Source organism: Diuraphis noxia, unplaced genomic scaffold, assembly GCF_037042655.1.
Source record: "Diuraphis noxia isolate RWA-SAM2 unplaced genomic scaffold, SU_Dnox_SAM2 contig0001, whole genome shotgun sequence".
NCBI classification, from domain to species: Eukaryota; Metazoa; Arthropoda; class Insecta; order Hemiptera; family Aphididae; genus Diuraphis; species Diuraphis noxia.
Window position 1 is genome coordinate 71,879,257 of NW_028301711.1, and position 12,029 is coordinate 71,891,285.

The 12,029-nt window shown below is 29.0% G+C and overlaps 1 protein-coding gene across 1 annotated transcript; it reads left to right on the plus strand.

Moving 5' to 3' along the window:
- Positions 1–4,306: 4,306 nt before the first annotated feature.
- Positions 4,307–10,118, plus strand: LOC149061592 (uncharacterized). Its single transcript, XM_089217940.1, has 3 exons — positions 4,307–4,794; positions 7,215–7,722; positions 9,465–10,118. The coding sequence occupies exons 1-3, from the start codon at positions 4,307–4,309 to the stop codon at positions 10,053–10,055; spliced, it is 1,587 nt and encodes a 528-aa protein (XP_089074066.1). The 3' UTR covers positions 10,056–10,118.
- The last annotated feature ends 1,911 nt before the right edge of the window (positions 10,119–12,029 follow it).

The window sequence follows — 12,029 nt, forward strand, 5'->3', positions numbered from 1 at the left end:
AATTTAATTTTAGTGCAGGCCGTATAATGAGGACCACTGCTATTATAGATCAATTGATGGTATTTTGATATGGAGACTGTATTTATAAATTCCTATATTTTCCACGTGAGACAGATAGATAATCACCGCTTCTATTCAAATTAAATAAAAATGTTATAGATCTATTATAAATTATAAAAAAATGTAATATTATAGGAGTGGCGTGAAAACATTTTTTGATAAAATCTGTACATATCTTAGTACTTTTTTTCTTACATACCTATTTCAATTTCATACTATCGTTCTTTTTCATACAACTAATACATTACGAGTATAATTAAGAATTGAAGATGGTATATTTTTGAACAGTTTGTCCACCTATTGATTGTTATTTTCCAGACGTACTAGAAAATAAAAATTCCATTTTTCATACTAAATAAAAATAAAACTTATTGTTATACAATATGGATTATTTACTTATTAATAAACCGAAGAACAAATCTACAAATCACTTAGAAACCAATAAATTAAAAATATCAAAATATTTTTGATGATTTTTCTATTATTTATTTAATTTTCGTATTCTATACTCATCATACGCCTGTTAGGGTAGGTTCTCACCTAGAAAATGAAAGTACTTTAAAGTTGTATATATGTATGTGTAGTATGTAGGTAGGTATATACTATTTAGTATATAGATATATATACCCCCATATGCATATAATGTAAAAACATATAATATAATGTATACACAACTCTAAGAAACAAAATATATATTTTGAACTTTATCTTGGAAAAATATCATTCAGTTGATGACGAAGAAAACGGTATTGTCTAACCCTTAATAATTAGTAATTATAATCAATGGGGTATGCTTTGTAAGTGTGTGTATAGTTACAAGCGTAATACTTGTTGAAGTGTTATAGGTATAATTTAAGTATTGAATCATGTCAATACAGTTGCGTTCCAGTTATTATTCATGTGATTATAATTATTATTTAATATAATCGTACTTAGGTATATTGCAATTGTAATAATGTAATATTGAATTTATGGTTGTGGTGTAGACTATCTTAGACTAAGCATCAGATTCATTACCATTTGACATTCCTGCGATATATATGTATTATCATACGAGAGTGAGTGTAATTCGATGATATACCGTGATAACTGTATTATTTAATATTTAATATTAAAGAGGGTTCTCACATATCGAATTATATGTAATCGTATAACAATTGTTCATTTACAACATTAGCTGTATCATATTATATTAACAAGAGTACATCACAAATTGTCTAAAGTACAAATATTGTCTAATTGTACAAAAAAGCTTTCTTATTCATAAAATAAAACGCGCAGAATTGATATAATTAATATTGTCTTTATGGGATTTGTATAATTGATTAAATATAAGAAAGACACTACAAAAATTCTGTTTTAATTAATAAGTATATTTTAAAAAAAGAAAGCGGGTAAGTCGTGGATGTCGCTCTGCTGTACAGTGGGTTACTGTAATGGATGGGATTAAATTTGAATCCAATGATAGGTATCAGTGTATACGAAAAACGATTCTGAACGGAGATGATTTGTCAGTCTAGGATATATTATATTTAAATATTGTCATATATTCTATTTTTAGACAAATAAATTATTTTTCAATTAGGACGCATTTTGAATAAGGCAAGGTTAATCAATTAGTATAGTAATCATATAGTTATCATAATTCATAATACCTTATATTATCATAGATATACGAATACCTGGTTTGAGGATAAATCGTTACGCGATTTCATAAAAATTTAAAACTCAAACGTTCAAAACGTTTTTTTCCTATAATGACGCTTCAAATTTTCTCTATAGCTATTTGAAGTAAAACTTATGGAAAACATAGTGTTAAATTGTATAACCTTAGATATAAATACAAACAATATTATGAGTTTTGAACTACAAAATAATTTGCAAATATTCATGGTTTTGACGAATTTTTGTCAATATTTGAAATTCAAATGCTAATAAAAATTTAATTTGAATTTCCGGTGGACATTTTTTTTGTGATAAGGATTGACAAATTTTTAAGGAATCTTGTATTAAATTTTTAAATCTTAGATTTAGAAAGACAATTTTTTATGAATTTCTAGCTTAAAACAATTTGCGAATTTTTGTGATTATTACGTATTATGTCGAAATTCAAAATTTAAATGCTTATAAAAAAAAATTGTGACTATGAGTTTCTTTTATTTTTCAACTGCTTTTGTAACAATATATTAAGAGCCTTGTAATAAATCTTCAATATTTTCTACCCAAAAAATTATTTAAAAAAATATATAACAATTTTTTACTTTTGACCACCAAAGTACCAACTAGATTCACTTTCTGATCGAATAAGGTACTGAAGTCAAAAATCGAAGGTTAGGTTAGGTAGGCACTTTTACTGCCCCAAAACGATGACAGATACAAAAAAAAATTGTGCTTATGTATTCTTATAATTTTTTATTCACTATAAGAATAACTTATGAGGAACTCTGTATTAAATTTTCAAGTATTTTGATAGGGCCAAAAAAATTATATCGACACTTCAAAAAAAAATTTTCAGACAAATTGAAAATTTCAGTCATCTATAAATATCTCAAAAAAAGTCAAAATGTTTTGAAAATTAAATCATGTAAAGAAAATGCCAATCTAAATAACTGATAAAATTTTCAAGTATCTACGACTTATACTTTTTGAATAATAACAAATATTAAAAATCGTTTCAGGATAAATCGTTATCGTTACGCTATTTCGTAAAAATTTAAAATTCAAACGCACTTAAAATTTTTCCTATAATGATGCTTCGAGTTTTCTCTATAGCTACTTGAAGGAAAACTTATGAAAAACTTAGTGTTGTATTTTTAATCCTTAGTTATAAACACAAACAATTTTATGATTTTTCAACTTCAAAATTACTTGCAAATTTTCGCGTTTTCGACAGATTTCGTAAAATGTTGAACTATAAACGCTTATTAAAAAAAAATTGTGACTTACGATTTGTAAGTTTTTTTTAGCTACAATAAAAACAACTCATAAGGAACCGTGCATTAAATTTTCAAGTTTTTTTGGTCGTCCAACATTTTTTTACCAACACTTCAAAAAAAAATTCTCAAAAAAATTGAAAATTTCAGTGGTCTATAAATAACTCAAAAAAGTCCAAAAAATTTTAAACTGTATATAGATAACACTAATATAAACATTTGGTGAAAATTTCAAGTATTTGCAGTGATTAGTTTTTGAATTACAACCATATAAAAAAATCGATTTGGTCAAAAACTTATTTTGCGTAAAAATTCCCGTTTTTCTGTCATTTTTTTTTGTTTTTTTCGATTTTTTTGAAAACTGTTGGAAAATGTTTACTTTTGACCTCTATAATGCACCAAGGATCTTCATTTTACACCGGAAACCACCCCCAAAGTTTGAAATCGAAGCATTATTTCGACTAGTTATGCTGTACACAGACACAAAAAAAAAACACACATCATTGTAAAATCAATACATTCTTCACTTCGTTCAGAATCTAAAACAAAGAGTATTTATACTCCATTCAAATATTACATCGGTTAGGTTCCATAGAAAGGGAAATAACAGATTATTGCCTCACTCTGCTTATATTCAATATATTATGTATAGTAATTTAATTTTTCAGTGTGGTTTTAGTATGCCTCATAATGTTATAAGTAAACTTATAATTATTTGTTCGTTGCTTTAGTATGACTTGGTTGCTGGCCCTACATGTTTAAAGTACCTAGGTTTACAATGTATGTATAGGTGTAAACATCTAAGAAGTCATCGATAGGTTATACAGGCAGCGTTCGATGTATTTTTTTAATTCAATAATAATAGAGTTGCAAAAATTGTGATATTGTTATAATATGTCGATTTTTTTCAGGTACCTATACCTAATAGTATTGTTATTATTATTATTGGTTATTTTATTTATTATTACATTTTTATCAGTTTAATTTAAATTTAAACATTATAACTGCTATAGATAAGAGAAAACTAAAGGACCGCCTTTTCAGTTCATATCTCTTCAGAACTATAGATATCTCGTGTATATCACAAATAAGTAGACCAATCTACAGAAATACCTATCACTTAATATTATATTTATGTATATCTGCAAGATTTAATATTACTATTTTTAATAATCTACGAAATAACGCCATGGCAACCATCCTGACGAGCTGTTATTCGCTGTATACTTAACATATGTTAACATTATAACATGTAACAATATTTGGGCATATTTCTAGAACCACCTATACTGTGAAGGACATACATATATAAGATGGAGTATCATATGAATCAGGCATCGGAAATTCTCAGAAATCAAAAGGAATTTCAGAGATTTCGGAAAAAGTTGTTCGAAGTGCACCTGAAACCTGAGAAAGCCATCGCGAAGAAATTCGAAAACTATATTGACGAGAATGAATACGAAATGCCACCTCCAGCCGAGAGCGTGTTGGATACGAATGAAGCCATTGCGAACGCCGAGGAGGTTACCACCACTGCAGACGTAACCACCGCCAAGGATGCAGACGTGGCCAAGGACGGCAATACAGTATCGCAGCACGTCGAGGAGGAGACCGCGTGGATGGCTGCAGACATAGTCGAAGATGGCCCCGCGGTAATCGATGATTACCGCGAATTGATTAAGGAAACTGTTGTGACCGGTTATGACGACGACGATGACGATGGCGACTATGGTGATGACCAAGACTACCATGTAGTCCTCGGCGAAAATGCACGCGAGGAAAGGAAACAGGACGGCGAGTCGTGAGGATAAATGCACATTTTTATATTAAATTTGCTGTAATTATTATGATTGTATTGTATGATATTGACTCAACGCAGGGTGTGCTTGGGATTTATGAAAGGCAATGTTTAAAGGTAGTGTTTAGGGCAGAAAAAGAATATTTAAAAAGACACCTACAATTTTCTAACCAAATATATTGTTCTATATAAATATATGCAATATGCATTGATCAACATCAAAATATAAAAAATGAATTACAGTTAAAATCATTTTGAAAAAAATATAGTTAAAATTCATTTTTTATAATAACCAATAAGTAATTTAAAATTATAATGACTTTAAAATATACATATTTATAATATATAATAATATAACTATATATAATTATTCTCAATTATTTGTTAATTACCTACATAAATTATTAAAATGAAGAGTTATATTGTTATTGTATACTACCTATCTGACTATATTTATTTTTATTTTTTTTGAGATTTTAACCAAACATTACAATATATCGACAGTTAATAGGTAAATATATACTTATTTATATATAAAAAGAATTGTTAAAGCTCACACTTTTAGATTCTGAGGCCTGAGTGCGTTATAACATTGAGCGTATGTTTAATTACTTTAACATTATTTGTTGATAGAGCATCAATGAGGGAAAAGTTGATTCCATAGGTAGAGAAATGGGACTTGTGCTGGGTTCTTTGGGTGAAGAGTGAAGGATAGTTTAGGAGAAGGTTTGAAAGTCACAGTAAATGCCACCACCACTGTAATGTAGAGGACAATAGGGGCTACTGCTGAGTCCCAACTTAAATGAGTGGTCTATATTTATATAATTTATATACATAAATATAAATCAAACAATTCAAGTCATAATATAAAACTTTAAAAAAATATTTAAAATGTGTTAATGTTTAATAAATTAAAAACTCAAAAATTAAGAAAAAAATCCGTTCAGAATCGTTTTTCGTATACAATGATATAATATCATTGGATTCAAATTTAATTCCGTCCATTACAGTAACCCACTTGTAACCTACTATACAGCAGAGCGACATCCACGACTTACCTGTTTTTTTTTTTTTTTAGTTATGAGCTAGGGCTCGGAAGTTGTAGGAGCTAAAAAAAGGTAAAATATGCAAAAATATTATTCTGAATTCCAAAAATATACGCACTTCACCTACTAACAATAAGACATCTAAAACGAAACTGTCACTGTCAAACATCAATCGTGTACAATCAACAGTAACGATAAACGAAGAAACCATAATTATATTTACGATAACTTATCGACGATAAGATAGTACTACAAATAAGTATTTCGGCATACTAGCGTGATAGACTAAATGTGTATCACATCAGTACATCACTGTTATTAACTCCGTAATTGACTATGGCGATGACAATAAATACCTTCGTTGTTCATTTTGAGTTTTATATTCAATATTAGTTGAAATAAACAGGTTAAGAGAGAAAAGAATCAATTGTTTTTAGAAAAATATGAAATATGCATAATATGTGTATACAATTAATGAAATATGCACTTTTTAGCTAAAATTGGCAAAATATGAAAAATATGCATTTCCAATTTTCAATTTTTTAACTCACAATTGTATATTTCAAATTTCTAGCTAGGTCTGCTATAAATTGAGAACAGAACAATATGCAATTCCTACAACTTCCGAGCCCTAGTTATGACTTAACGATCTCTATGTACTAACATATATTATTCATTTGAACTAATTATGATTTATCATTTAAACCATCTAAGAATTTATAATTATTAATAAATAAAAAGTAGTTTTTCTTAAAGTTATTGATAATATTATGTAATATATTTTTTTGACGAGTCCCAGTGTAAACAAATATGACTGTATGGGTATGCTGTAAATTTTGTGCATAAATAAATTGCTGAAATGTTGAGTAGTATGTAAGTTTATTTATATGATAATTAAATAAAAAATTCATAAGAATTTGACAAACCAAAAACCGGGACTGATTAAAAAAATTCACAACTTTTATGAAAGCCGCCAATATAATATCTTTAAAAATTCTAAATTAAGTTAATACCTACATAACTACATAAGTGGCGCCGACAAAATATATTGTAATATTGTATACATGTGTCAACTTGCCCCACCGCGCCGATAGATTATTTTCTTCGTAAGTATCTGATATTTAATTAAGATAATAATTTAAAATAATTACGTAGCTTACATGCATTGGTGATGTTTTTCTTAAATGTTGAACGTTTAAGTCATAAAACTTAAAAAATTTAAAAGTTGAGTATATCAAGTTAGACAAATAGCCCCGGTCTCCCCTATTATAATATCTACATTTATAATGTTGTAACAGTCAACGTCTATAACGATAAAAAAAAAAAAGTGCAATGATATTAAAACTAGACATGATCGTTTCACGCCATCGTCGGTAGTATTTCAGGCGATGAACGCGTCGAAACGATTCTTCGAGAAACACCGTCGTTCGACTGGAGTGTCGACTCCAAAGACCCATTTGCCCAACCGCGGTTGATCGGAAATTCAGAACTGACCATCTACGAGGCGTTCGGGGCGGCGTGCGTGTTGGGCATATGGGTCGACCGGATCGGCTTGATGGACGCGATTGATGGGACGGGAACACTGCGCGACTTAGACAATCATCAGCCCTCCACTGTCAACGACGACGAGGAGACCGATGACCGTACCGATACCACGTCGGATCGCGGTAAGGTAACCAAGTTGCTGGCGTTCGTGCGGGACATTCTCCGGGTGACAGTCCAGGAGCTGTCGTCGAGTGGAACGTTTAACGAGCTGCGCCTGGCCAATGAATCGATGCTGAGCGCGGTGCGCGAGGAACGGCAACTGGAAGCGGAGTTGGCGTACAACCGGAACGAATTGAGCATTTTGAAGGCCACGATAAAAGAACGCAAGAAACATTACAACGTAATTATTTAAAATTTAATATATATGTTACCGTAAATCAGGGACGGATTGGGCCATCGGGAAATCGGGAAATTCCCGATGGGCCGCGTGCTAACTAGTTGACGGGGCCGCTGCATGCGTTACCAAACTACGGCTGTAACCTGTCGCAAATTAAATTTTAAAATTTATAGATTTTCATAAATACGATTTTAAATTTTATTCATATCAATTATTGCAAACTATAAAGCAATAAGTCAATAACCAAAATATGAATAGTAAATATTACCAAAGTCTATGACGCATAATATTATTATATTAATTATTATATTGTATAACAGAATAAATTTAACAAAAACTGAATAATAATTTAAAGTTATAGCAATAATTCTAATCAAAAATAAAACAATCTCCGTGAACAGTAAATCTACAAATAATCTGATATTCCATCTTCGTTTTGTCGCCTGTCGGCGGGTAACGATGACGAATTTTAACAATGCAAGTCGGCATGGAACTGTAGTCTGAACAATAAAAATGTTTTTATTTTAAATTTAGATTATTTATAATATTGTAATAAGTAGTATCGAATTGATATAATTATAAATATACATATTAGTTTACCATCTAAACATGGGGCCGCTAAAAAGTTATTTTCCCGGGCCGGTCCAAAATTCCAATCCGTCCCTGCCGTAAATGCCCGATCACTAGGTAAACCTAGGTTTTATTAGTTAATGCTAGGTTTTACTGTTTGTACTCAGTAAATGCTGAAATTCTAAATTTTATTCGGGCTTTTACTAAGCACGTTGTGTACATCCTAGGACATACAAATTGACTTAGTAAAAGCTGATCAATACACGACACATAACATTTAAGCTGCGTAAAAATTATAATTATATATTATTAAAACAAACTACTGACAGTTATTTAAATTCTTTATACAAAATAAAAATCATTTAAAAACAGAATCATTAAAAATTAAAAAAAACATTTTTTTTCTTCATAAAAATTAGTAAAATTGGTTTATTTATTTGCACTTGTTGCACTATTATGGCACCTACTATTACATAATACATTTGACTGGCGGCATTTGCATTTTTTAGTTGTACATTTTTTCTGACAATTACACCTCAAAAATCCTTGCCCGCCTGATAGTGAAAGTTGAGCAACAGCTTGGCGTATGCTTGTTGTTGTATTTGAAATATCGGATATTGAAATAAATTTTTCTTCGCATAAAGTAAATTGATTTCTAGTGAATAATTGATTTAATGTCCCAGCTTTAGATCCTATAATCGATAAAATTCTTCGTCAATAATTTCAACAACTACTGCCAATATTGCGGAAATCAATTTTACATCGGTCGAAATCTGGAATTTAAGTTGTAAAATATTAATCTTTAATCCGATAAAATGCAAGTCCCTGCAACACATTTAAGTCGTAAATTTATCTTCGCAAAATAATTGTTATTAATCGTTGAAAGCAAAAATGTTTGAGGTGTGATTACAACTGAAGATGAATTTTTATCATACATTATTTCAATCTCAAACATTTTCAATAATGAATTATCAAAACTCAATTTGAAGTTATATAATATAAAGGATTTTAAATTATTTGGTGATATTTTTAAGTGGGTAGGATACAATAGGAAGCGTAGCAATTTTATGTACCTACGTATTCATGGTACACGTGCCTCAAGATAATTTATTATTCAACGAAAGAATACATTTTTTTGATCTAGTATAAATTTTCATAGTTAGTGTATATTTTAGACGGATAAATGGCGTATTCAATCGGATATATGCAATTTGGACAAACAGTTCAAGAAAACCTTGAAACTAATAGATTTAGAAGCCGATTATATACAATCATGGGAAAATCAATGTTTGAATGAAAATGACGAGTTATTGAAAGAGGAGGCAAACCGTCTCCGTCAGCCGATACAACATGATAGCACATCTATAGCAAGAAATGTTTTATTCCCCGAATTAATAGCAAACATAAGTCTCATTTTAGAAAAGTGGGAACGAATGTATGATATACAAGTGAATGCTATCGACGTTGACACGTTGACTTTGGAAAATGAAGAAGAACAAGAAAACGACAAGATCAAAAATTTGCATGAAGTCTGCGACTGGATGCAAATCACAATAGATGAATTTGAAGAACGTAAACGAAAATACGAAGAACGTATGAGGTACGAAGCTCACATTAATAAAATGGCCACTGTAATACAAGCGTTTTGGAGAGGTACAAGGGTGAGAAGATTTTTGGGTCCATACAAACATCTAAGGAAATTATTCGGAAAAAAATCAAAGAAAGGAAACAAATCTAAAAATAATAAATCAAAAAAAAAAAAATGATTAACTGAATTATAATTTTAGTAATTTAAATAATAACTATATTAACATTTCTATGTGATCGTACTAGATTGGGGTTGGAGTGAGTTTTTTATATTTTTGAACACCTCTTTTTTAACACCAGCTGGTAAAAGAAGGAGTATTCAAAATAGAAGTAATATTTTCACATTATACTCCAACTAGCCGTAGTAATAAAAGAAAAATAAATTAGGTAATAGAAATATAATAATTATATAATAAAATAATAACTATAATAAATAACTTGTTTATTAAATGTTTGCAAAAAGAAGGTTAGATGATGAGTTTATGGGGCTGAAGTACGCACTAAACTCAAAATATTTTAGTATGGTCTAACAAACAAATGGTCCTTTAATTGAAAATAATTACCGAACGCTGTTTTTGTTTGCGGCCAGTTAACGTTTCCATTTGGTATCTTATATAAACAGCTTATTAAACACGCTACATTAAACCATGCCCAGCATCGTCTTTTAAAAGTAATGATTTATCATCGCTTAACCAAAAAAAAAAAACACCCGCCCTAGTGCCTATGGGCGATTGTAAACTCCACCGATTTACATGTAGTCGATTTTAAGGTTGGATTTATAACATGTAAATTCCACCCATACATTTTTTTTACCTGAAAAAAAAAATGTAAATTCCACCGATACGTATTTTTGACCTAAAAGCACGTAAATTCCATATAAAAATCCAAATATACATCACTTTACATAAGCTCTATTAGATATTCAATAATTATTATATTATTTATTTTAATATTGTGTAAAAAAAGATATAAGTATCTGAATATAATATATATAAGTAGTAAATCTGTACATAAATTATGTAGATACGTATTACTTTCGTAATGTTAATAATAATTATATATTTTTCTATTATTTCTATTTGATTTTTATACCTATGATTTTTTTTTTAAATTATTGTATTTAAATACGATAGATTTATTATAATTAGGGCCTGGATTTAAATGTACTCAAAACCATACAAATATGCTCTAAAAAATAGCCAAACATGTCCTTAAAAAATGCATTTAACCTCAAAAAATGACCTTAAAAATGCCATTTATATTTATTTTTTATACAATTTGTTATTTTAATTTGGAATTTATTATTAAAATATATTTATTACTTTATTGAAAAAAAAAAAATTGGAAAAATTGACTTGATGCTGCTATGAAAAAACATACCAGTGGAGTTTACATATTTTTTTCAGGTAAAATAATCGTACCGGTGGAATTTACATGAAAAAAGGTCTAAAAAGGTCACAATCGGTGGAGTTTAAATGCGCCCAGTGCCTATATAGTGACCAATAATCGTACCGCCCAATTTCCAACTTAATACATATCTTATATTTTTTTTTAACTAGCAATTACATTAAGTAGACTGGGTAGACTTTTTTTCCTAGCTCCTTGTGAAGAATTAAGCTGTGAAAATAATTGTTTACTCATAAATGTAAATTCTTAACATAGTATTAATTTATAATAATTTGTTATTAAAACAATATCAAAATAATACATTTTATTTCTAACGTGCTGAAAAAACCTTTTGTTATAAACCTGAAGTTTTGGTACCCGAATTGATAAAACATGAGTTTGAATATTATATAAAATGAAAATGAAAATATTCAATCATTCATTTTACAAGACATGATTGTGTTAGTAACTATATATACCCGTGATTGAAAATTGTGATATTAATCATGGTTTTATTGTCAATATTAAATGCTATTTCATAAACAAAGTAGTTATAAATAACTTTAATAAAAAATAATAACAAAACGAAACGCCTTAAAAACAATGAGTAATAACTGGACAAATGAAAAAATAAAAATAAAAATATTTTGTTATTAACGTAGAATCTAGTTGTTTTGATAAGTATTTGTTTTTTAGATCACAGGCATAGCTTTGTTTAGATTTGGATCATAATATTATAAAAGTGAGTAAATACTATTTTTATCAGG

What these genes read in the sequence shown, in the direction of transcription:
- LOC149061592 (XM_089217940.1), top strand. Translation starts at nt 4,307, where the DNA reads ATGGAGTATCATATGAATCAGGCATCGGAAATTCTCAGAAATCAAAAG. An exon ending in AGGAAACAGGACGGCGAGTC is followed by an intron (nt 4,795 to 7,214) that starts GTGAGGATAAAT and finishes CATCGTCGGTAG; the next exon opens with TATTTCAGGCGATGAACGCG. An exon ending in AACGCAAGAAACATTACAAC is followed by an intron (nt 7,723 to 9,464) that starts GTAATTATTTAA and finishes TGTATATTTTAG; the next exon opens with ACGGATAAATGGCGTATTCA.